At 51.6% G+C, this 24,514-nt stretch overlaps 11 protein-coding genes across 11 annotated transcripts; 7 read left to right on the top strand and 4 right to left on the bottom strand.

The window, feature by feature from the left end:
* Positions 1–1,152: 1,152 nt before the first annotated feature.
* On the top strand, positions 1,153–1,690 carry CTAM01_12849 (uncharacterized protein; the record flags this gene model as incomplete). The annotated part of the gene is made up of 2 exons (XM_060528854.1): positions 1,153–1,267; positions 1,338–1,690. The coding sequence occupies 2 exons, from the start codon at positions 1,153–1,155 to the stop codon at positions 1,688–1,690; spliced, it is 468 nt and encodes a 155-aa protein (XP_060376585.1).
* A 792-nt stretch (positions 1,691–2,482) lies between these two features.
* CTAM01_12850 (uncharacterized protein) lies at positions 2,483–2,989 on the top strand (the record flags this gene model as incomplete). Its single annotated transcript, XM_060528855.1, has 1 exon — positions 2,483–2,989. The coding sequence occupies one exon, from the start codon at positions 2,483–2,485 to the stop codon at positions 2,987–2,989; it is 507 nt and encodes a 168-aa protein (XP_060376586.1).
* Positions 2,990–4,557: 1,568 nt separating this feature from the next.
* On the top strand, positions 4,558–5,518 carry CTAM01_12851 (polysaccharide lyase family 3; the record flags this gene model as incomplete). Its single annotated transcript, XM_060528856.1, has 5 exons — positions 4,558–4,768; positions 4,860–5,014; positions 5,076–5,174; positions 5,227–5,280; positions 5,342–5,518. 5 exons carry the CDS (start codon positions 4,558–4,560, stop codon positions 5,516–5,518), a joined length of 696 nt encoding a protein of 231 aa, XP_060376587.1.
* Positions 5,519–6,760: 1,242 nt separating this feature from the next.
* On the top strand, positions 6,761–8,146 carry CTAM01_12852 (uncharacterized protein; the record flags this gene model as incomplete). Its single annotated transcript, XM_060528857.1, has 3 exons — positions 6,761–7,261; positions 7,310–7,938; positions 7,996–8,146. The coding sequence occupies 3 exons, from the start codon at positions 6,761–6,763 to the stop codon at positions 8,144–8,146; spliced, it is 1,281 nt and encodes a 426-aa protein (XP_060376588.1).
* A 487-nt stretch (positions 8,147–8,633) lies between these two features.
* Positions 8,634–9,155, top strand: CTAM01_12853 (uncharacterized protein; the record flags this gene model as incomplete). Its single annotated transcript, XM_060528858.1, has 1 exon — positions 8,634–9,155. One exon carries the CDS (start codon positions 8,634–8,636, stop codon positions 9,153–9,155), a length of 522 nt encoding a protein of 173 aa, XP_060376589.1.
* A 459-nt stretch (positions 9,156–9,614) lies between these two features.
* CTAM01_12854 (multicopper oxidase) lies at positions 9,615–12,089 on the bottom strand (the record flags this gene model as incomplete). The annotated part of the gene is made up of 6 exons (XM_060528859.1): positions 9,615–10,238; positions 10,306–11,065; positions 11,129–11,261; positions 11,378–11,508; positions 11,688–11,816; positions 12,007–12,089. The coding sequence occupies 6 exons, from the start codon at positions 12,087–12,089 to the stop codon at positions 9,615–9,617; spliced, it is 1,860 nt and encodes a 619-aa protein (XP_060376590.1).
* A 1,260-nt stretch (positions 12,090–13,349) lies between these two features.
* On the bottom strand, positions 13,350–14,855 carry CTAM01_12855 (major facilitator superfamily transporter; the record flags this gene model as incomplete). The annotated part of the gene is made up of 2 exons (XM_060528860.1): positions 13,350–13,862; positions 13,932–14,855. The coding sequence occupies 2 exons, from the start codon at positions 14,853–14,855 to the stop codon at positions 13,350–13,352; spliced, it is 1,437 nt and encodes a 478-aa protein (XP_060376591.1).
* A 1,270-nt stretch (positions 14,856–16,125) lies between these two features.
* CTAM01_12856 (pyoverdine/dityrosine biosynthesis protein) lies at positions 16,126–17,870 on the top strand (the record flags this gene model as incomplete). Its single annotated transcript, XM_060528861.1, has 3 exons — positions 16,126–16,519; positions 16,578–16,958; positions 17,020–17,870. 3 exons carry the CDS (start codon positions 16,126–16,128, stop codon positions 17,868–17,870), a joined length of 1,626 nt encoding a protein of 541 aa, XP_060376592.1.
* Positions 17,871–18,344: 474 nt separating this feature from the next.
* Positions 18,345–19,838, bottom strand: CTAM01_12857 (dihydroorotate dehydrogenase; the record flags this gene model as incomplete). The annotated part of the gene is made up of 1 exon (XM_060528862.1): positions 18,345–19,838. One exon carries the CDS (start codon positions 19,836–19,838, stop codon positions 18,345–18,347), a length of 1,494 nt encoding a protein of 497 aa, XP_060376593.1.
* Positions 19,839–20,203: 365 nt separating this feature from the next.
* On the bottom strand, positions 20,204–21,125 carry CTAM01_12858 (Mpv17/PMP22 family protein; the record flags this gene model as incomplete). Its single annotated transcript, XM_060528863.1, has 2 exons — positions 20,204–20,621; positions 20,731–21,125. The coding sequence occupies 2 exons, from the start codon at positions 21,123–21,125 to the stop codon at positions 20,204–20,206; spliced, it is 813 nt and encodes a 270-aa protein (XP_060376594.1).
* Positions 21,126–22,106: 981 nt separating this feature from the next.
* On the top strand, positions 22,107–23,507 carry CTAM01_12859 (heterokaryon incompatibility protein; the record flags this gene model as incomplete). Its single annotated transcript, XM_060528864.1, has 1 exon — positions 22,107–23,507. One exon carries the CDS (start codon positions 22,107–22,109, stop codon positions 23,505–23,507), a length of 1,401 nt encoding a protein of 466 aa, XP_060376595.1.
* Positions 23,508–24,514: the final 1,007 nt, after the last annotated feature.

Consider the following 24,514-nt stretch of genomic DNA (forward strand, 5'->3'; position numbering starts at 1 on the left):
GTAACATTACTTGTAAACTGTATTTAAGTTTATTCCGCCATGATTTTGACTGCGATAAACCTTGGCATGCAGCGTGAAAACAAGACGTGAAGAGGTCGACTCAGCAGAGGATTGCCGTAGCAGAACGTTACGTACCGGCACAGGAAAGAAAATATTATGATGATAGCCTTGTAAACTCAGGTTCAAATGCTTTCGTGTCTGAATTCTCACTTGGCTTGTAGCACAGAAGAACGTTTCTGGCCTAGAATTTCGGGGCGTCGCTTAGTCCATAATGATTCTGGATCGGAGGCGGCGTTCCAAACAAGCGCCGAGGCCGAGATGGCAGGTGGGCCGGGGAACCAAGTCCCGGGCAACAACTTGGTTGATCGTCGTACCATGCATTTCATCCCTCATTTGGGGCATCTGCAATCTTTCGTTGGATTAATTGGTTCTCAGATGCACTGTATCAATCATTGAGAGATCCGAAACCGAGCAAGATGGGCCAGCACGAGGAGAAAGCCGGTGGACCACACGGCAGATCATCGCCTTAAGAGGTAAAGCCTGCCCACTTACTACGCAGTCCTTGTTTTGCTTGTCGAAAGCCATATCTGGCTAACATATCGCTAAGTATCATGGCATTGTATAAATCGTCGATGTTATCAGGTGTTGAGAGAAGTCGTCTTGCTAAACTGTCCGAGAGACCGAAGATGCGTCACATATCATTGTAGAAAAGCTGCTGGCCTGGGCTCTGGACCTCGGTATGGGTTTGAGCACTGAAGCGACTGACTTGAGGTTGATTGGGCGTTTTCAATGAAGCAGGATGTCCTAATCTCCATTAACGTCGCAAGCGTGGCCAATGTCGAAGTACCCTACGTTTTCAGTAGAAGTTGAGCTTGAAATTGATGGAACGCCATGCGCAAGGAGCAGCAAGAACGAACATTATGTAATCACAATGGATTGGCCGGCTTAAGGAACCCCACCATAGCTGCGCAACAACCTACAGGGATACTGACCTTACGGATACTTGCCCCGCGCGCGCATCGAAGCTCCCCACCAAAACTCAAAGCTGTCGCGATTAACTTCAAGAAAGTTCCGACGTCACTCTGCTATTTCTCGCGCCTCGCCGGAAGACGCCTTTCCATTTTCTCGAGGTTTCTTCGCCGACCACGAACAATGGCGACGATTGGAACTCTCCAGCGCATCAGTGCTGCCAAACTCTCCGCGCTACTCTTGGCAGAACAGGCTGCAGGCACTTCGTCTGTGGCCGTCGTGGACGTTCGCGAGGATGGTTAGCCTTTTCCTTGACCTCAACTGATTTAACCGCTTGGTTACACTGCTAACCTGTATTATTTTCGTAGACTACCTCGGCGGTCATATAAAAGGCTGTATAAACATGCCCTCCAGAAGTCTCGATGCCACAATGCCCACCCTCATGCGCCGCCTCGAAGGCAAGAAGACGGTCGTATTCCACTGCGCTCTGTCGCAGCAACGCGGACCCAGTGCTGCCCTTCGATATCTCCGAGAGCGTGATCAGAATCTCGCCTCTAATACTACTGCTACTGACTCGGCGGGAGACTCGGCATCTGCGGAGCCCCAGACAGTATACGTTCTCGATCGCGGATTCGTCGGCTGGCAGGAAAAGTACGGCGAGGACGAACGATTGACCGAGGGATATAGCAAGGAACTCTGGAAAGATGGTTACTGGATGTAAGCTTCTACAACCTATACTTGATGCTTTCGAGTCACTGCGCTTCTGGCCAAAAGATTGTAATGCCCGATGGCCCAATGGGTACGTGCTCGGCCTTTCGAGTGCGACTCCATATCCAATGGCTCGCAATGCCGTGTTATTATTGCAACGTTGATGTTTACCCTGAATATCAAGGCTCCAGCTCTTCCAAGCCAAGGGGCAACGTTTGCCGAGTCACTAGACTTGTTTAAGTTGTTTGGTTGAGTCAATTGGATAGGCTGGTGAATGTGCATTGAAAATTCGATTGTTTGATGTCAAAACGCGTGTTTCTCACCTTTGAGACATGTCATTTGATCGAATTTTCTCGCGGAAGAGCAAGTCTCATTTCTCTGTATCCTACTCTTCAGTTTATATAGGAGATTTGCAACGTCATGGGACTCAGCCTAACTATTGTCAACTGAGGTCTCCCAGTGCTTTTGACCGCCTGGAAAGGAGGCTATCAAGGTGGCCTAGTGAACATACCTTATTTTGAAGCTCAGACGTCAGGCTTGTGCTTGTCGATCAAGGTACCGGACATAAGTACCCGAAAACAGATGCATTCAACGGAGACACATTAATCTAAACTTATACATGTCTAGATTCTATTCAACTGGCTTTGACCTCGATATCTATTCACTTGAAACTCTTCCACGGCATTGCCTCAAATCACTCTAGAAGCGTAAGGCCATTTTTGCGGTGCTCGCACTCAAATTTCATCAGACCAAGAAGACTTAAGTTCAGCTGTACTTCAACACCGCTCAGAAAGAGGTAGTCGCCATGTATACTTCTAGAGAAATAGCCTTCATTGTCATCGGAAGCTTTGCAATACTGACCTCGGTCTTGTGGATTGCATTTGTTGCTCATGCGAATATCTTAAATGATCAGGAATCTCGACCAGAAAACAATAAGCTCTCAATTTCTGAGTTCGCCGCCGCCTGTTGCCTGATATTCTTTGGACTTCTCATCCTAACACCGCCGATACTGGCCTACAGCATTGTGGTCCTTTGTCTGGCAATTGCTGCTATTATCCCTGGCTTTCTCTTCAGAGCTTGCGTCGAACCCGTCTGTGGTCCTTTTGCTTGCAGCAAAACCGCAAATGTGGTCGACATCTTGGATATCGCCTTCTATCCTTGCCTTTATGTCCTCCAGTATTGGGAGGCCTATAGTATGTGGCTCATCGGAGACGAGTGGGAGGAACCAACGTCTGCAAAAGCTCCAATGCCGAAGATCAAGGGCTCAGAGAAGGCAATCGAAAGTCAAAGCGGCGAGCCAAACTCCAGGTGATCGAGGTAAGTAGAACAATCTTCTCCGACGGTGTATTTGGCGCTAGGCTGACAATACTCAGGAAACAAGTCTTTCCGACACATATACAATCCGTTGTGGTGCACCTATATCATGTCAAGAGTCTAAAAAGGGCACGATGAGATTCACTTCGACATTGGCAATCGAAGATCTTCTAAAGGCAGATCTTACAGACATGTCACCTTCCAGTATGAAGTCGTCTTGTCTTAAGGTATGAACGCGAAGTATCTAGATCAGTTTCAATTAGTTCAAGTATCGATATCTCCCTAGTCAGTTGATTTCGAGTCTCCCAGTGACAATAGTAATTCACCTTCTTTTCTTGTGGTAACCATCTAGGTGATGAGTGTCGCTCAATCCGCCTTGACCCTGGACATTTCAGGTTTCCACGTTGCGATGCAGCCAAGATGCCATGGTTTTCCCATCGCGGACGGAACGGCATATGATCTATTTCTTCGTAATGCTGAAGGAACTTACCTCTCCAGACCCTCGACAGTGTTGCTACCCCAAGGCGGAATTCGGCTTCACCCCTGTCATCTAATCCGCCTTGGCTACCTTTCAGAGTCAAGCCAAGCAATTGGCATTCTCAATTTCAGGCATTTCAGCTAGTTTTTAATCTGAATACTTGTCACGCGGTTGGTCTTTCTTAACTATAGGGTGCGCTCATGGTGTCTGCGCGACATCTCCAGCCATAATTCTACTCGTGAACCTAGTAGACGACTTGTATCACAGTTCGATAGACTCAATGGGAATACCACATTACGGTTCGTATTTGTGAGCCGAAATTTGAGTGCAGAGTACGCAAAGCTCCATCATCATCCTCGTGTAGAGTATTTGGCTGACTCAAAGAACTGCCACCTCAGCCAGATTAGAGGTGAATGAGTGTTGTATTTTCCCATCTTCACTCGGGAATTTGCATGCTCGACATCAAATTCGTGAAGCCGTTTCCAGTTAAAGTATTTTCTCTAAACATTGATTAAATACTATGTGCCATAGCCACTTCTAGCTACTTTGATTCCATGAATTGGCCGTATTAGATCCCAGAATGGAAGCGAACGCGGGTCGTAGACCATCGAGCGGGCGTGTCTATCATGCTGTCTCATAGTTCGTCTCCTTCAATTGGTGGGACTATCAGTGAGCACCCAGTGTCAGAAAGCCAAGGGAAGGAGTTGTTTTCAGTTCGGACCCAATTTCTGCGCCAACTACGGTGAATTTCGTGTCCCAAGGCTTCGAAAAAGGAAGCTCTGGAGATCATCCAAGAACTCTGTCAGCCATGAAGATTTTCCGCGACTCAAAGTCATTGTATATTAATGAACCAAGCATTCATACAACACGTGTGGATCATTCTTACCTGAGGCACGCCACATTGCTCGATGCGGGCCCCCTCATGAAGCTCCCTCGCTAGGCGTCGAGACTAAACGTTTTCTGTACCGAAATTCTTTATAAAATGTCCCTGCCGCAATCATCATGGGGACGAGAGTGCTACATCCCAATCCAGGATTCCTATATCTTCAAGATTTTCTCGTTAGTTTCATTCAACATTACTTAGAGCAATGCTCAGCAAGATCGGAGTCCTCACCGGCGCCTTGCTCGGGGCCCTTCCCATGACTTTGGCATGCTTGGGTTATGAGGGTGGTTTGCCCAAGCCCACTTCCAACAAACAAATTTCTGCTCCCATCTATGTCAAGTCTGGCGAGGTGTTTGACGGCGGTTGGGCCAAGTATGATAGAAGCCCCACCTCATGCAGAGAGCAGGTGGAAGGAGGTATGGTTGAGAAAATCCTCCTTTTAACTCAGACTTCCTGCCTTACGTTGTAGCATCCGTAATCGTACTTACAATTGTGTACCAACCTTAGGTGAGAAAGACACGGCTTTCGTTTTGCAGAAGGGTGCCACTCTGCGAAATGTCATCATTGGAAAGACGGCCGGGGAGGGCGTGTACTGCTTGGGAGGGGGGTGCAACATCGAATTTGTCTGGTTCGAAGATGTTTGCGAGGACGCCATCTCTATCGTGAGTCTTCTACCTTAAGCCTTTGAACGTTCTGAACTTCTAAGCCACATAAATCCTTCAGAAGAATGACAAAGCTGGTGACGTTACCTGGATTGTTGGAGGAGGAGCCTACCATGCAGCCGACAAGATCATCCAGCATAATGGCTGTGGTCGTGTGAACGTGAGTTGCCACGTACCCATGCACATCCGCCGTTGACTAATTTTCAGAAAAGATCATCAACTTCTATGCAAATGATTACGGCAAAGTCTATCGCTCTTGCGGAACAGTGAGCCATCCCTCCTCCCGCCACTTAAGAGTTTAGCAAAAAGCTCACCGCATGATAATAGTGCGAGAAGTGCGCCCGTGAAGTTTACATTGAGGGCGTGACTGCCCGTAATGGAGGTGAGGTTGCTGGAATCACCAAGGCCAATGGTGACAAGGCCACTCTAGTAAACGTCTGCACCGATGCCAAAACCCCTTGCCAGAACTACAGTGGTCCTGGCGTCAAGGACGGCCCTTGCTGAGTGAGTAATTGAGCCTCATTTTGTGCATGTTGTCTTACAGTCAGCATCCCTAGTATTACAGTGGAGGATCTTGAGGTTCTCCTTCCATTTCCAAAAACTGCGAGTCTCAATTGCAAAGGTGATGGCATACGAGACTACCTCATCCACTCATTGGAATCAGATCGTCTAAATCATCCGGATCAAAATCACAATCATCATCAGTGCAACGTGCATTTCTGTCTCCTTTAATACTGCATTGCCGGTCCCTAGAATCATGGGAGTATCTCGAGCTATTGATAATTACCCCAACCTACTATTTACCTCATGAATTGGGACGGCCAATCTTTTTTACTTTGTGGATATGAACCCTTCTTGTCATGCGGTAATACTGGAACTAGCCCAGCACCCCGCTGATGTTCAATAGTAGCTGAGCAGGCAGTTCTGTCATGCTGCACCTCCCTAGCGAATTCACAGGTCGTTGTCTCGATGTGGTGTTGGCTATGTAATTAGCTTCTAGGTGTAAGTCATTCTGAAGCCGTCATGTAGAGATCGACGGGACCAATCCACGCCAATTCCCACCATGTGACCATACTACCGTGTCCTTTGCTCCTAACGCCACGGCCAATGATAGGGGCTGTGATGACGAGGTTTATCTGATATAGATCAATCCCGTGAATTCCGGTAGATTCAATATTAACAGAATGCGGGGAAAATCAACTTAGATACGCCGTGTGGATAAGCGTTGCCGCTCCGAGTGGTTGGCATTACCGGGTAATGCTTAGCCGCAAAAGCCACACCTCAGACTCACCGAGCGGGTAATGCCCAACCGCGATACACGTCTCTAGGAGGCCAAATCCAATGTCAGTAAAAAGATAGAACAACCCTGCTGAAATTTGGCACTTCCGCGGAAGTGAGAATGTTGGTTAGTCCGATTGATCGGCGACTGAGAGCTGAAGATAGGGATGCCTCGAAAGATGGCACTTGTTGGAGTTTTGGTGTTCTGAATGGGAAGCATCAGCTCGAGCGTCCTTTTGTCTTCGATAGGCCTAATCAGTGCAGGATCTGTGAGGAGAAATGTTCACGATATATAAGAGCCAGCTGCCTCAAAGTCTACGCGAGATATTTACTCCAACGCATCATCAGTACCGGAAGTCAAACTCCAGGAAACAATACCTTATCTATTGATTACTGCAAGTAACTCTCCGTTCTGATTTTGAGAGTGATAAGAAGCTGACCAAGTCGTAGGATCGATTTACGCTTAAAATGGTCCAATTCATTCTAACCGAAGACCAAAAGGCTTTGCGCGCCAAAGGAGCCAAGGTTGCAAAAGAAGTCCTGACACACGCCTATGCAGATTACTCTAAGCACTCTGACCAACTCACGCGGTTTCGAGCAACTCGGCCCTACTACGGCAAGTTAATAAAAGAGGGATTACTCAAGGCCTTTATCCCCAAGGCCGCAGGCGGTGACGCAGATACCCTCTTGGAGACTGCCTTCCTTCTGGAGGAGCTTTATGCAGTCGAGTCCAGCATTGTGATCCACCTAGTCGGTAGTGCTTTAGGATTGTTACCTCTGGTTCTTGGCGGCACAGCCGAGCAGCAGGAGAGGTTCTTGAAGCCTTTCCTCTCCGGTGAAGGTGATCCCCTGGCAAGTCTGGCTCATTCCGAACCAGGTGGAACTGCGAATCACCTTGAACAAGGAGGGAAGGGTCTTGGAGTAACTGCCAGGAAAGAGGGCGATTTTTACATTGTCAATGGCGAAAAGGTAAGACATCAGTACAGTTCGGCCGAGCTAAGTCTAATTTTGCAATAGCTATGGACCACAAACAGTGCCGGCTGGGACGGCAAAGGAGCAGAACTTACGTGCCTGTGCGCACGGTATTCTGAGGACGACCTCTCAGAGAAGTCCGACGTCAACCCTGCAGACAATTTGATGGTACTTATGGTGACTCGAGAGATTGTGGCTCAAAACACCCCAGAGGCCTTTGAACTTCTCAGCGAACCTGAGCTCTTCGGGCACATTGCTGTCACTGGTCCTCACACCCGATACGCCAACTTCAAAGTGCCAGCTGATCACGTTCTTTTTGCCCCCGGCAAGGCCGGACCATACATCGAACAAGCCTTTGGCATCTCCGGAGCTCTTGTTGGGGCCATGGCAGTCGGTACCATGCGCGCCGCTTTCGAAAAGGCACTCCAATTCGCAAAGAACGACCATCGCGGCGGATCCATGCCCATTATCCAAAGACAGAGTCCTGCAGACCTGCTCATCGGTGCGAAAATAAAGATCGATACTTCCCGAATGCTCGTATGGAAAGCACTCGACAGCTTGGACAACGGTCCAGGAGATGCGAAATCTCGCTTCGAGTCCTGCCTTACAGCCAAAATCTACAGCAGTGATTCAGCAGTCACCTGCGTCTGGGACTGCATGCAAGTGGTTGGCATGTAAGTTGACTTTCGGTCTTGGACTCAGTACTTAAATGCATGCTTACGAAAGACCAGGACCTCGTACGCTGAAAGCGCTGGCTTCTCACGCCTTCTGGCAGATGCTGCTGTTTTCCCCTTGTTTGATGGTGGAAACGTTGGCATCAGGCGACGCCAGTTCCAAAAACTCATGTGTGAGGAGGAATACAAGCCGTGGGCAAATCTTTAGTCGCTCTGATGCGAAAGACACTAGTTTCTCGTATTCAATTGTATGTCCCTTCAAAGACTTCCTAGTTGAGGCCACCCAAACCATGAAAGCGGAGGGTGCTTAAGCTAGAAGTCTTGTGCATAGCACACCATAGCCGTCTCGGTTTGACCTATTAACAGTAATTAAATCATTCAAAGTGGAATGAAAATCCGGCGGTCTGGATCCTGGATTGCAGCGTGATTTCTACCTATTTATTAAGGTTCATCGGGAGGAATTTGTACTAGCAAGTACCGCAGCGACCGGCTCTCAATACGGGTAGACTACCTTGTTGGCATGACGATATTGTTCTGGCTATCTCAAGTGTTCATTTGCATTCCGCTCTCGCAGTCTCCACTTTGCTCTGAATAAATCAGCCCTTGGCCAACCGCGATCTTGTGTAACCATCACGATCACGTTTTCAACACAATCCGATTTCTTCGACAACTTCTTCTCAACTTTGAACAAAGCCATGGATTCTCATCTGCAAGCCTTAGTCAACCACTTGGTGATGATGGCCACCGTGTTCTCTGCAGTCGTGTTGGCGGTGTCCTTCATGACGGCGGCTATCGACATGCGTGAAGATAGCATCACACCACAACCTCAATGTCCAACCAGACCGAAACCGCGACTTGTCTTCTGGCTCCTTCTCTCGATTATACAGTCAATCATCATGCTCTTATGGATGGCTGGCTGTGTGTTGTTTGTGCCAGTCGCGGTCGTGCAGATGGCTATCTATTGCCCCATTGCGGTCATAGGCTTCGTCATCCAACAGACAAGCGGGCATCATTATGCCGCAGGAGTAGCTTCTAACATTTGGGACGCTACTACAAGTTGTGGGGTCGCACCTACAACCCTGAGAAAGCGGTCCCTTGATGCGACTCTCTGGCTTTCCGGTGGTTTCTGGTCAAGGCGACAGTGTGGGGATCCCGAAGCACAAGAGCTGATGAATAAATCGCCGTTCAGGAACGAGAACATGGAATATATTTGTTGAAGGAACCTTAAGGTCTCTTCTTGCAGCATTCCAGCTTTCGAAACGGCGAACATAGGATGTAACTGCGTACTAGAAGGTTGTTGGGACAAGAACTTGCATAGCATCGAGTGCCAAGCTTTACCATCTACAGAAGTTTAGCAAGTCCGGCTGTTCTAAATGGGATGATACGTCGTGTTTTTCGTCGTATGGTGGACGGTATAAAGCTTTTTTACCTACATTTGAGCCTGGGCACGCTCTTATTTGGTGTAATATAAGGTACTTTAGTCGAAGAAACCGCCTGGGTGTAGAAGTGTCATTCTTTGTCCATGATTGAAGTGATTATATTAGATACTTAATTAGTTTAAAATCTGAAGAAATCAATTGAACTCCCCGCTATGCAAATTCCACTATGTCCACGTCAAGTGACGCTCCCAAAGGCAAATCAATCACGGAACAATCTGTCAGCTACATATCCACTTTTTATCGAAGCCCACTATCGAAAGGTAGAGCATTCTCGCCGTGTAATTGTACGTAGTCATCCCAAGCCGCGCAAACCTCGCGAACATCATCAGGGATCTTGCTTTGTCGGACTGTCTTTGGCTTGACCAAAAAGTTGATGTAGAGACCAACGCTAGCGTGCCACGCAGTATGGCAATGGAAGCTCCAGATTCCTGGATTCTTTGCTTCAAACTGCACAACAAGATTTCCGTTACGCCGGAGAAGTTCCGTATCGGCGCGGGCCGGGTTCTTGGGATACTTCAGAGTGCCGTTGTAGAACCCATCCGATTCGCTCAGGATCTGGAAGTCACCGCCATGAATGTGCATCGGATGGACGGAGAAATGGTTGTTCAGCACAACACGAACATGGCGGACATCGTCAGGAATCGTGGCCAAGATGTGCTGGGGATCCTTAAGATACTCGGCGTGACCATCTACTGCCTCGATGTACAACGGGCGGCTCCAGTCGGCTTTGAATGTCACATTGTTCATCAGCCACTGATGATTGCCGCTAGCGTTTGATCTGAAGTCGATGTCGTAGAGAAGTGTAAGATCAGTCTTAGGGACACGCTTCTTGTAAATTGGCTTCTTCAAGTGAAGATCAGGCTACCAAGGCAGGTTGAATTAGCATGACGAGCTAGTTGGAAGGGAGATCAAAATAAGTAGCACTTACATCACCGCATGTTGCAGTGAAGCTTGGCAGAGGCGCAACAGTTTTGGTGGCTGGAACGACCGTGGTGGGCGTCTCGTCATAGTAGATAGTGCCCAGTGTCTCGTTAACTTTGGTGGCGGCACACTGAATTCTTGAGCGCATGTAGTAAGACCGCTTCGGGTCTCCATTACCCTTGACAAGAACTTCAGCTCTCATGCCGACACCGAGGATGATGTACTCCACTTCGTAAGGCTCTACAGGCACGAAGTCCATTGTGGTCACAATGATCTTGTGGCCGTCTATGGAAAAGATTTGCATAGCCTCGACACTTGTGTTGATCAACCGGAGCTTATGAACTTTGCCAGACTTGAATCTCAAGGATGCGCGTGGAGCATTGCTCTTGCAAGTCGTATTCGCGGGAGCAAGTGAGCAGTTGAAGTGATTCATTCCGTTGATCAACTGGTTATTTGATTGAGGGGCGTAGACGCTGGTATCATTACTGGTTGATATGGCATCAGAGGCAATCTTCTCGTAAGGGTAGTGATAGTAGTCGGAGAGTGTGACGGGGCCCAAGTCGAGATCGTATTCGACGTGAGAAGGGCCGTAGATAACCATAGGACCCCACAGACCTCCGCCATACTGCAGCGCATGGTGGCCATGGTACCATGTCGATCCATACGTGCTGGCTTTCCAACGATAGGTGAAACTCCCACCAGGTACAATGGGACATTGCGTGATACCGCTGACTCCATCCATGAGTCCAGTCCCTTGCTGGTGTATGCTTGTAAGAACGTTAGCATAAAGTAGCCAACGGCTGTGGGGACGTGATTTATTATGGACTCACCCATGCCAATGCATCGCTGTGCCTTCCTCCGGACCCGTGATGTTGTTGTGGACGGTGATCTCGACAATATCCCCCCAGTTCGCCTCAACGAGAGGCCCAGGGAACTGGCCATTGACAGTGAGAAGTGTTTGTTCTGTAGGCAATGACTATGATCAGTTACTGGCTAGGGGTAGGCGAAAAATGCGATCTGCCTTGCTCGATCGAAATAGAGATCATCTGATGGTGAGGCTAAGGGTTGATGTAACGTACCAAATCCATCAGGTGCTAGGACAGCCCGTTGTATCGTCCACTCGTATTTTCGCACGACGCCAGTGTCAGGCACATTCTCAGGATCAGATTCGCATGTGCGGTTACCCCACGGTGGGCTAGCTTTCTTCTCGCTCGATTTGGCTCCCAAATATCGGGGCAAACAGGTTGGGGTTGGCGTAGTTGTGGAGATACTCGCCGCAGTCCCAGACAAGGCATGCACTGTCTGTGAGATACCCGAAAGGAGGCCACACAAGCTTGGAGTATGTTAGCGCTGACGAAGAATAGGCTCGCGTGAGAAGATTTGAAATACCTCAAGGCCGCTGATACTGAAGGCTTCATCTTGTTGTCGAAACCAAAGGCAAAGGCAGTGATGGAAGGGTTGAAGTGACAGTCAAACGGACCGAAAAGTGCGACCCAGACGTCTGCGTACGACTTATAACTAATGCATCAGAACTGAAAACACTGCCATCTGACTGTGCATTTCATTTATTTGAGAAGGCCCTCACGGAATTCGTTTACCTGCCTAGCCGGCCGGCGACATTCGTGATCCCGGCGCATAGGGTTAGTTTGCCCCCAGACTTACGCCAAGGACAGAGAGAAAATAGAATGTCGGGATCCCAGGGTCTTACGGTGCTTCCGAGGTGGCACGCTCGTGGCTTTCCCGTCGGGTTGGGCTGAGCGTTGAACGACTGGGCAAGACGTCGAGCTGCATGTGGCTTGAAGCTGAAATGCCAGCAATTGAGGAGTTGCCGCACGCGGCCAACGCCACAATACCTGACATACATGGTTGCCATGCCGCTAAAGCACGGATCTGCCGGCATACTTGTAGACAACTTGTTTGCAAAGGTTGCTTGGTTTGATACTAAGGTACTCATCGCATAGAGCCAGGGTCTGCTGCTGTGCTTGTTTGCTGCCGACCTGCAATTTGCCTGATAATTTATTGGTGCCATTGAGTGATACCCCTTGCTGTGGCAAGTGTGCTAAGATATTCTCGACTACGCCACCTGATTGTTTTATTTCTGGTCTCGGAAACTTATTAGCTCTGTGTCACGTTCGTCGAAGCGTGGCACCGCACTGCTGGTTCTAGGGCTGTGGAACGAGCTAGGCTGGCTAGATCAAGTTGAGTGAGTCGACTGACTGGGCTCGCAGCGGCTTCCGTCGAATAGGAATAGCCACTTTGACAAAGGATTTAAGGTACGAGCTAAAGGCTGGCTCGCTTAAACTGATCTAGCCAAAGATGTCAAGCCGCTTGCATCCTACATCGATTTCAGCAAAGGGCTGTCAAGTGTCATTCAGATGAATTTCTACTTTCCGATTCTCTTCAGCGAATAGGGCGGTTTACTCAAAGACGCCATAGCAACTAGCCGATTGGCGCCAAGCTCGAAACGGCTTCAAAGACCCTCTGGCCCGAATTCTGGGTAAGCCACGATAGCTCTAGAGTGCGAGCTTCTCTGCCTGATATCCGGTGAGGGGGAAGCTTCCAAGATTGCCAAGAATGTGCCGCAATTTCCGGTCTTGGATGGAGGGCTTTGCTATGAGCCGTGAATAACATGAACGCGATGTGAGGGAAGCCCGTCGGAAGATTCTGATGCCATGGATTCGATGCGGGAGTTCGCCAACAGATATGGTGGCAAGTGATATTTCATTCTTTGGCAATATTGTATACTTCGAATTCTCACCCTTGCCCCCAATAATCTAATCCAGAATCAAACGCCCTACGCCAATCCCCCCCCCCCCCCCCCCCCCCGCACCGCCCCCCCCCCCCCCCTTCTTCACTCCCCCCCACTCGCCACCCTAACCAAACATCTTGGTTCCAGCAAGAAAAAACAAACAAAAACCCCCCCCCCCCCCCCCCCCCCCCCCCCCGAGACTGGGAAACGCCATCCCGTGCTTTTGCTACAGCAAGCGCAGTTGCATCAGATAAAAATATGGTATCCTTGAAGAAAGATGAAAAGGAAGGTGAACGAGAGTCTTAAATCCGCCAAAAGTCTTTCTGTCCAACCTGCTTTATCTTCGCAAGTGCAACCAAAAGGCCACCCAGCAGCATGGAAGCGCCAGCAAATAGTTGCGCATAGAGGAAATCGCCGTGATTCAGCCCAACAAGACTTCCGCCAATGGGTGGACCAGCGAGACAAGCAAAACTGACAATGGTGAAGACCATGCCGATGCGTACCCCGAGCTTTGACATGTCCGACGTGACCTCGCCCATCGATGCCGTGAAGAGCGTCTGCACTGCGTTGGCGGTGAAGGCGTATGCAATGACCCAGGCGTAGAGTCCAGCCATGGAGCTCACGGCGATCCAGGCAAAGACGTTGAGGCTACTCAAAAGCAGTGATATAACGAGTGTTCTGAGAGGTTTGATGCTCTTGTCAGCGAGGTATGGGGGCACAAGTCGACCAATTATGCCCACGGCCGACATGACGATGAGGACAGTCAAGGCTCCGCTGTCATCGAGGTTGAGCTTGTTGCGACTGAAAAGGGGGACCTGGTGAGGAAGATGTTAGTCTATCATTTCTGATGAAAATGGCAAGAGACAATCCGTGAAGATACGTACATAATAATATGCGAAGTAGACGCCCAACAAGGCGAAGAACATGCCAACGGTGAATAAGAGGTACGGCAGTTCCTTGAAGGCTGACAGTTCGAGCAAGGGACCACCCTTGCGGGTCGCAGCTTTAGGTCGCGCAATGAGGTAGATGACGATGCTGTCAGCAAGAACCAAGAAACCCATAGTGCGAAGCGTCCACTGGATTCCCGTTCTTGGGATCATCTCACGAGCGATGATGGTAAAGATGACGGCACCGATGGGAGCACCGCAGGAGCTGATCCCGAGCGCTAGACCCCGCCTCTTCGTGAAGTATTGCGAGACCAGCCAGACGAGCGCGGTGAAGTGCATACCGTTGCCGATACCCGTGGCTATGCCTTGTGACAGCAAAAAGTGCCAGTATTTGCTGGAGAATGAGGCTCCAAAGATGCCTCCGACTTGGAAGACGATGCCGGTGATCAAGGTAATTCTGAAGTGGCCGGCGTCGATGAGTCTGCCACTCAGGGTTCCTAGGAGGAAAAGGAGGAATATTTGCATCGAACCGATCCATGAGATGTCGGAGGTTGAACTGTCCGGTAAAATTTTGACGTATGAAGCCTGGAAAACACCAAAGGCAGTGATGAAACCGAAGCCGTCTAATACGAGCAGAAATGCGACGAGGACTTGGAGCCAGCCTTGGAAACCACCGTCTGGCCCGTCAAGAACGGGAGGAACTAGTTCAGCCTTTTCTTCGTCTGCCTGTAGTGATCGTTGTTGGCCTTCGGAAAGGCTCTGGCTTTGGGGTCGGACATGATGCTCGTCGTTGTTGGACATGATTACTTGGTTGTGGTTGTAGTTTGTGGTGTGGGCGTGGTGCTCGGAAGGTGCCAGTTGATGGTGCTCATCGTATGGCACGCTTTGGACGATGGGCAGAGTTGGGAGATCTTTCTCCATCATGGCGACCCGAAATGTGAGCAACTTGAAGCTAGTTGGTCCAGTAAAGTTACCGAAGAATGGGAAGCAATTCGAGGAATGAATGCCAAACTTTCGATTGTGGATCAACTAGAACAGAAAACGAGGGGTTATCATGTCGACAAAAGGAAATCGAGATGCTCAAGACGCAGAATGCTATACCGAGCCATTGGTTCTTTTACGGCAAATCGAAAATAGCTACCCAAAGTCTCCGGATACGGCATGTAATTGAGTTTACCAGACCAGCGCCTCGCTCACGGCGCCGGCGATACCAGCTCAGCCTGGCTGAATAGGACACACAACAGAGATGACCGGAATGCGACGGGCGAACCAACAAGCTCAAGACACATTTGGTGATGGATCATTTTCCCAGCTTCCCGAACCTAAAATCGGATGGGCTTAGCTCGAGCACTTAGGCCAGGACTAATCCAGACGTGTCAATCCATTGGCTGACCTGCTCTGGGACTAGTAGCCGACAGCCAAGTCAAGCCTCTTCAGCCAAACGACACGGTTAGGGCTAGGTTGTGTTACGTTCCAAAAGCCTCCAAACGTGGGAGGGCCTCCACAAGATTCATGGATACCACCAAGTTCCCATCTGCTCTTGGCAATCATGAAAATCAGGGGACGCACGCGCGAGCAGTGGGTAAAGCTAAGGATTCGTGCCCATCATGCCGGTATAGCCGGTGTTGACCTAGTCTCATCGCCGACACGAGGTAAGACAATGCCTTTTGCCTCCAGCCTGGGACCATCAGGTGTGCTTATTTTGAGTCAAGTCAGGTAAAGGTAGTTAGACCATTGAGAAGGGCAACGCGTACCCTCGGCCGCTCTGCAGGTGCATGCAGACACGGCCACTCCCATGTAACGATGCATATCCATGGCCAGACTCCAGCCTTGGCTTGTGGTAGCTCAGCCTAGACGCCACGGTGCACTGCGATTCAAGCCCGGGCTTCGACAATGGGAAAGTTTCCGAGTAGCGTCCTGAATGCATGCGGAATACTACGAGATATCCAGATGGCATTCTCTGAGGAGGTCCCTACCTATTCCAGGTTAAAGTGAATCTCAAGTATAAGAAGAATCTCCAAGACCAGCCATGGTTGATATCGATTATCTACAACCCAGATCATCCTCTTCCTCTAATACGATCAAACAACATTTCCTTTCTTCCTTCTTAAGTTCATTGCCATCGTCTTCCGGTATTCGCTTTCCCTATCTCTCCTCAATTCCTTCTCCCATACCTAAGCAAATCATCAAAATGGCCATCTCCGCAGCAGACCCCGTCCCCGTGTCTCCCACGGACGCCAAGAAGCCGGCAGCCTCCACCGGAAAACTCATGGCGAGACCGGTTCTCCAGCTCCGTGCTCCGACCTACAGACGCCCGAGTCTTGGCTCGGAGCTCAAGAGCCCCCTCAGCTCCATCTCTCCCCTCAGTGTCTCAGACTTAAGAAGCCCCCTCAGCCCTCTCAGGCAGATGCGTGTCGAGTTCTCCGACCTTGAAATCGGTTCTCCCATTGACCCCGTCGACCTGCAGCCTCCTGAACAGACGTTGAGGAGCCCTGTCAGCGCAACGAAAAGTCCCTTCAGTGCTTTCCATAGCCCTTTGAGAAATGCCAGCATCGATGCTGTCATCGACGATGTCGTTGAAGGAGGTGAGCTACATCCATCATTGTTGCTTCGAGAGCCATCCAACTAACACCCTGGATATAGATGCCCCTACCATCACAGAGACACTTCCCACACCTCCCCTCGAGCAGTCTTCTGAGCAAGTCGCTCACAAGATTCTGGACGTTCTCCAAGCATTCGGAAGACACATCATCCCCGAGGGCCAGGAGAACCACGAGTGGCTTGGACGCAAGATGTTCCACGGTCGTGTTGAGGAGTACGTCAAGAAGGGAGAGTCAGTCAAGATGATCATCCCTGCCTTCCCATGGAAGAGCATCAACCGCACCGACAAGGTGACGGGTGTTCTCCCTGATCTAGGAGAGGACCTGGCCCTTGCAAGACTCAACGACCTCTGCGTTGAGATTGGCAAGGTCTACACCCATGGTGCCGAGGTTCACATTGCCACTGATGGTTTGGTCTTCAACGGTAAGCCCTTTCCTTCCTGGATAGCTATACTTGTGTGTCCGATATCTAACTCGCCGATTAGACGTCGTCGGCATCTCAGACGACGAGACCTGGGAGTACGGCGCCACTCTCATGGACATGGCAGCGCAAAAGGGCTACGACGGCATCAAGCTCCTCCGCGTCATGGACTTCCTCGGCCTCACCAACGAGAACGAGCCCCTCACCAAGGAAAAGTACATGGAGCTTGTCGACGAGAGCCGCAAGACCCTTGAGGCTCAATTCGGCGACCCGGACAAGGACGTCCGCGCCCTCATGGAGACGGACAACGACACGCTCATGACCTACCGCGGCTTCATCCGCTTCCTCGAGACGGATCTTCGCAACAGTCCCGTCGCGGCCCACGCCACCTCGGGTCACAAGTACCGCAAGGTTGTCAAGGAGGTCGCCATGAAGATGATGATGCGCGCCGAGTCCTTCACCAAGATCATCCTCGCCACCTGCCCCGACCACGTCCGCCTCTCCATCCACCCCTCCAGCGGCGCCGTCAAGCTCTCCATGCCGCTGCTGGTCGAGAAGCACAACCCCGACGGCTTCCCCCGTACCCCCTGGCACAGCTCCATCGCCGTCTCCCTAGACGGCGGGTACCGTTCTCTGCACGCCAAGGACGTCCGCGACACGCACGACTTGGTCATGAGAGACGGCCGTCCTTGGTGCTTCCGTGAGAAGTCTGAGCTCTTTGAGCTCGGCGAGGATGTCGAGATTGAGCACCTTTACCCCACTGGGATCGAGGTGCGCCCTCGCGAGGAGAAGAATGGTGAGGTCAAGCTCAACGAGGCAGCCCGCGAGAAGCTGGTGAAGCTTGCTCAGCTTCAGCCTGTAACCGTTGTCGGCTTTGAGAATGCGCCTGAGTTTGTCCTCGCGGGCCAGGAGTAGACATAGTACCCGGTCTCAGTCTAGCATTTAGAGGAGGATCGGCGGTTTGCATTGCTAGGGCATCATCAACGGCATCATCGTGGAAAAGAGGTGGCAGGAGAATATGATTGTACGCAGGAAAGGGTAGCTTGATAGGCGCCGATTGCTGCCAGGTCACACGGAGTCGGGCGTTTTGCAGTTGCTTTTCTCCCTCCTTTACAACGCCGCAAAGGCAATCAAATTATAATACATCAACATTTTTCAAACTTGTGTTGCGGAGAGGAACCTACTATGCGCGATTCCATCAATTGTTTGGTCAAGATTATGGTGGGTTGCGGTGGCTCAGTTCTCGGGGTAGTCTCCTCAAGAGTCGGCGGGGTGGATTTCTCGGGGTCCGCACATTTGATCTACTCGATTCATACGATGAGAGCAAATGTCAAGAGCCCGGATTATTCTGCACTGAGCAGTCAATCTTCTATTTGTTAAGTTGGTATTCTACGCCTGGTCCTTAATCTCCCGTTTTATCTTTGTAATTGTTCCCGGTCCGCCGTACGTCAAGCCAGTGTACACCATGGCCACGCTGGCGCCCGCATTGAGGATCTTGAGCGCCTGCTCTCCATTTGTAATGCCGCCTGTCGCGAAGATGACCTTTCTCGGTGTATCCTTGCCCTCGATCAAATCGTGAAGCTTGCCGGAGAGGGAGCCGTCAACATCAGGAATAGCAGCCGCCTCCTCGGCCGAGCCGGTCTGGAGGGTCTGGGCATCGAGTTTCTTGCGATATCTTCCGACCAGATCCAGGGTTCTGCTGTACATGGCGGGTCCCGAGTAACCACCCGTTTCCTGCAGCGCCTTCTGCTCCTTGACAGTAAGCTTGACGCCTTGGGGAACGATGCCTGTGCGACGGTTGGTGGTGTTGCCCACGATGACACCGTCGACACCGCTGCTGCAGACAGCCTGGACGATACCCTCAATTTGGGCATCCTCCTCCTCATCAGGGGAGACCTTGACCATGACCTTGGGGGCGACCTTGCGGTCGACCTTGCGAGCCTCCTGAACCACGGCACTCAACAGCCTCGTCAGAGGCTCGGTGGCCTGCAAGTCGCGGAGACCAGGGGTGTTTGGGCTGCTCACGTTGACCACCAGGATATCGGCATACCTAGCAAGACGTTGCACGCAGTAAACGTAGTCCTGAGCAACGGCATTGACATCCTTTTGGTCCGTCTCCTTGTTCTTGGCAATCTGCACAGCCAGCAATCTGCCGGGAAGCAAACTGCCAGCAGGGACACCAGCCTCGCCGTCCAGAACCTCCTGCTCCGTCGCGCCAACCTTGCGAGCGAACTTGCGCACGCGCTCCCTCAGTGTGATGGCCATGCTGTCGGCACCCCGCGAGTTGAGACCGTATCGATTGATCATGCCGTCGAGACTGGGAACGCGGAAGACACGCGGGCGAGGGTTGCCGTCCTGCGGACGGGGCGTGCAGCCACCAACCTCAACGATGCCGGCACCGAGGGCGAAGAGGGCGTCAGGAATGTCGGCGTGCTTGTCGAGGCCGGCGCTGATACCGATGGGGTTGGACAGTTTCATTCCGTAGACTTCCGTCGCCAGAGCAGGGTGTTCGGCGAGGGTTCTATCGCGTTCGCGGATGTGTAGGCCGAGATCGTAGAGAGTTTTCATCATGCCAGTGCCGGCGTGGTGAGCGTCCTCGGCGTCGCTCCATGCAAAGCGCATCAACATGGGTGACAATGCGTGGATGGAGGCCCTCGTATCGGTTACATAGAGATAGGAGACGTAGAGGGAACCGACGAGGGCAATGCTGTACAGGCCAGTCTTCAGACCCGAACCGGCCTGGGATTCCGTCGAGGAGCCGGTGCCATTAGAAGCATGACGTCGGGGGATGTTGCTAGGGAGTCTGGGGCGGACGGTGGTAGGATTTCTGGCGGATCGGAGGGCGGACTGCACGCGGCAGGATCGCAGGCAGATGGACGCCATTGCAGAGAAGAGTTGCCGGTCCTGGCCAGCACTCAATGGCTCAGCGTTGGGTAGGTTTTGAGGGTTGTGATCTGGACGAGGTCAAGGGTCCGAAGGCGGAATGGGCGCGAAGTTTGGGGTGCACATTTGGCGTCGCTCTGGCACGGAGGGTACAGTGTCAGTACAGTGTCGGCTAACACGGTACAAAGTCTAAGGTATTTTTTTCTAAGAATAAAATCGTATCAGATCATGACGTTCTCCATGTCTGTATGGTCCGTCTCCGTCTAGCCCAACGCCGTCCCGATGCACTACAAAAGAAAATGATGCTACCAAAGAATGTCTAGGATATCTATGCTTTCCGCTCCTCTCTTCTACGTCGTCAAAGTTCAAGCCTCCATCTTTACCGAACTCTCGTGAGCAGCGATGGCCGGCACCGCATGCGATCTCTCTTGTACTTCCTCTGCCTCCTCGACGACCTCAGCCTGTCTGTTCAAGAAACTCAGATAGGTCTGCCATCCGACAGCAATCACGCCCGAGAAGACGCTGCGGTATTCCATCGGGATGAAAGAGAAGCTGAAGGCCGTCACGGCAGGCCACAGCTTGCACGAGTTAACAATACTCACGGGCACACATTGTCGGATGCGGTCGATGATTTGGTCGAAGTTGTCGCCAGCAAGGAACGCCTGCATGCCGAAGAAGTACGAGTTGAATATGGGTGTGAAGCACACCTGGTTCACCACGACCTTTGTGGCCAGCGAGAGGAGCCTCGAGGCATAGTTGAAGTTCTGGGAGAGGAAGATGAACCTGCCAAACACAATACTGCGTCAGTCGCTGTTCGAATAGACGGAAACCACACGGGAGCTGCGAGCACACGCACGAGCACGAGCACGAGAACGAGAATGACCGAACCTACCATTTATAACTGGGAATAGAAGAAATGGCGCCAATGATCAGGGAGCGCATCGTCCGTTCTGGGTTGTAGTCGTTGCCGCTCATGTTCTGGGCCGAGAGGTCGGCGCAAAAATAGATGACCAAGGAGCTGATGAACTGCGTCGTCAGAGGCCTCTTGCGCTGGGCTCGGGCATAACCCTCCCCGGCGCGGGTCAAGGGCCCGAGACGCTGCCATAACGGGATTGTGGTGATGGTGTTTGGCACGGGAATAGGATCCTCTGCCCTCTTCGGCTTGGGTACTTCGGAACTGGAGTTGGCGCGGCGCTGTTGCTGCTGTGCCAAGCGATTTCGCAATCCTTGGGCTCCGAGTGTTTGACGGCGCAAGAACACTCGGAACAGTGTTGTGGTCGTTGCCATGCTCGGTTCGGTTCGGTTGTGAAGTATGGTAGGTGTTATTGAGGGATCATAGTCGAAGTTGTCGAGGGAGAGATTTGCAAGACGTCTCTCCGTCCAAGGTAATCTACTCTTGGTACTTTACCTACTGCGCAAGGAAGGGTATGCCGAGAAGTATGGCCGAGATGATGCCCCAAAGGTGTAGGGCGGCATGGACACACGCACACACTGTCACACACCCTCCCAGCACACTCATTTGAGAGTCACCCACATCCACCCACCCTGGACTTCCCGCCTGTGCCCGCCTGGACCCCTGAAGAGCAAACCGGGAAAGTGCGGCAGTGGCATTGCCGACGCCGATGGCGGCCCTTCCGTTGGGGTCCGGGCCCTGCAAGAGTGGGCCCTTTTGATGTTTCTCTTCTTGTTTCTGTTTGGTCCGTTGTTGCGTGCTTGTACCTACTCTGTGCTTGTACCGGTACCTTACGTAAGGTCGACTTAGGCACGTGCAGCTGCCAGGGGTGACAGGCCCTAGCTTAACGCCTATGCATCGCCACCCGTCGCCATCCGCATGACCCTTACCACCAGCTGGCGTCCTCCCTCAGCTGCCCCTCCCCCAGATGTCACTCGGGAGCTGGCGGGGCACCTGTGTCCACCTGCGCACCGCACTTGACTTACACACCTCTAATCACCAAGCCGTATGCTCCCGTCTCGTGACAGTTTGCCTTCTTCTACTTGAGCTTCTCAAAAAACACCAGGATTGCTATCAAATCATCTCTTCGTTTGTCACTAAGTCACTCAACAAGGCGTCAGTCGAACTCATCATGGTAGCACCCTAGACTGTGCCCAAGTTGTACAAGGCTGTAGGGCTGTAATACATCTCTCCCGTCGCCTCTACAGCACTTACCTTTGGTTGCCTTGCCTGGTCTGATTACTCCATACAGAATAACAAGGCTTCGGTACCGAGATCGAAGGGACGAAGAAGGCACCACAGACATCACCATCAATATGTGGCTTCTCGATACAACCACCTACGAACCGCGCATGTTCATCATCGGCAGTACTGTGCCCCCCTACGCCATCCTCTCCCATACTTGGGGATCCGATGAGGTGACCTTCCAAGACATCCAAAACCTGCCCCTGGCATCCAAGAAAGCCGGCTTCATCAAAATTCAGGGATGCTGCACTCAAGCACTGCGTCACAACATTGGATGGGCCTGGATCGACTCCTGCTGCATAGACAAAACCTCCTCCGCAGAGCTGTCCGAAGCCATCAACTCCATGTACACCTACTACCTCCTCGCCCGTGTCTGCTTTGTCTACCTCGCCGACGTACCGCCCCTATCCTCGTCCCCTCCCATGGACCGGCTCTCATCACTCGCTTCTTCCAAGTGGTTCACCCGCGGTTGGACACTCCAGGAGCTCATCGCGCCCCGGCGGACAATCTTCTACACCTCGGACTGGTCCCGTCTCGGAACCAAAGGTGCCCATACCGATGAACGCCCCTTCATCCAGGCCCTCTCCTCCATCACAGGAATCTTTGAATCTGTCCTCGCCAAAACTCGCCACCCGCGCGACTATTCCGTCGCAGAACGCATGTCCTGGGCAGCAAATCGCCAGACTACCCGCGCAGAAGACCTAGCCTACTGCCTCATGGGCCTCTTCGGCGTCAATATCCCCGTGTTGTACGGCGAAGGGCTCAAGCACGCGTTCCAACGTCTCCAACACGAGATCATACGGGCATCTCCCGACGAAACTATCTTCGCGTGGAGGGCGGATCCGCAGCAGCAGCTTGTGGACCCGTACACGGGCGAACGCCGATCCAGAACTATGACGTCGGGCTTGCTCGCCGACTCGCCCGCCGATTTTGCCCACTCACACGACGTCCACCAGCGCGCGTTGCTCCCGCCGTCTCCGTTTCGGGAGTTCAGCATGACCAACATGGGCCTCTGCATCACTGCCAACCTTGTGCGTTTGACGCCTGCTACAGGCGGCGGGCCCCGTGGCAGTCCGGCTCCACAGACCGTGTTTGTGGTGCCTATCGGTGCGAGCGGCCGGTCGAACGAAACCTCGCCGCGTACCCGGGTTGGATTGTATTTGGAGCCGGTGCTCGTAGCGGCGAGTCGCGCAGGACACAAGACTTCGTACTTTCGCCGTATCATGTGCGATAAGTTTTGTTTTGCGTCGACTGGCGAGTTTCCGCAGGGCGAGCTTGCCAATATTTACATTCTCGAAGACGATCAGTTCGCCGAGATGCAATTCGCGGATAGGCCTCCTACTCCAAGACCAGGCTCAGCGTCAGGATCTGGCTCGGATGGGGGAGGAGGAAATTGGTCGCCGTCGATTGGGGCTAGGTTATCGCTCTCGCCCAGTCCGTCTCCCAGGCCTTTTCCAGAGAGTATTCTCTAATAAACGTATAGACGATGATAGTCATAATGGAAGGAAAGAGAAAGTCAGGAAAGAGAAACTTAGGAAAGAGAAACTTAGGAAAGAGAAACTTAGGATAGAGAAACTTAGGAAAGAGAAACTTAGGATAGAGAAGTATAGCTTGAAGGAGGTACTTGTTCAAATGAGGTTGGGAAATAGTGGACAAAAACAATGCGTAGCTTTTGTAGAGATACCCCGGCTCTCTATACATAAGAGGGACCAGATACATGACGGAAAAGGAATTGCAAAAGGACACCAAGTCAAATTAGAGTGTTCAGAGCAAATACGTCCGTTTCAAGGTTTCTCATTCACCTGATACACCTACAGTGTACCACTACTCCAGAACACGAGTTACTCGGGTATCTCATCCAGGAAAACCCTCCTGCTGTTATGCCTTTACTACATACATGATTTCCTCCCCTTTAGCCAAAATGGCAGCGCATCGCCGCGAATGCTCGCTCTTTTCCGATTTTTCCCTATCCTCCTCTGAATTCCCCTCCTTTCGTGCTGTTTTCCCCGTCCCCGAATCTAGGTTGTTTTCCCGTCTCCTCGGAGAAAATCGCAGAGCATTCATCAAAGGAGTGCGCAGACGTGCTATCACTGCCGGTCTAAGGGGTTGGTTGTTGGGCGCGCAACTGTGACCCTTCCACAGGGTCACATTGAAAAAACAAAAAAATCTCAAATCATCTCGCTTCCCCCTCCTACTCCTCCTCCCACATTTTCCTTCGGAAAAGGATTGTGGGGGAAAGTGGAAAGGTGGAAGGAGATGTGGTATCAAACGTTGTATTCCCGAGAACATGAAACGAAGAAACAAGTGCCACCGCACAAAAACGCGTACGTAGAGAACGCGTCGTCATCGTCGTCGGCGGAAAGAAGAAAGGTGCGGGTCGTTAAGGTCGTATCGTACATCAGATGAATCGAAGAGGAGCCTACGACTCTCGAGGCAAGTTCCGCGTCGGTCGGTATTGGGTGTCGTTATAGGCGGCGAG

Source organism: Colletotrichum tamarilloi (assembly GCF_030869305.1).
Source record: "Colletotrichum tamarilloi strain Tom-12 chromosome Unknown Scaffold_83.1, whole genome shotgun sequence".
Lineage (NCBI taxonomy): Eukaryota > Fungi > Ascomycota > Sordariomycetes > Glomerellales > Glomerellaceae > Colletotrichum > Colletotrichum tamarilloi.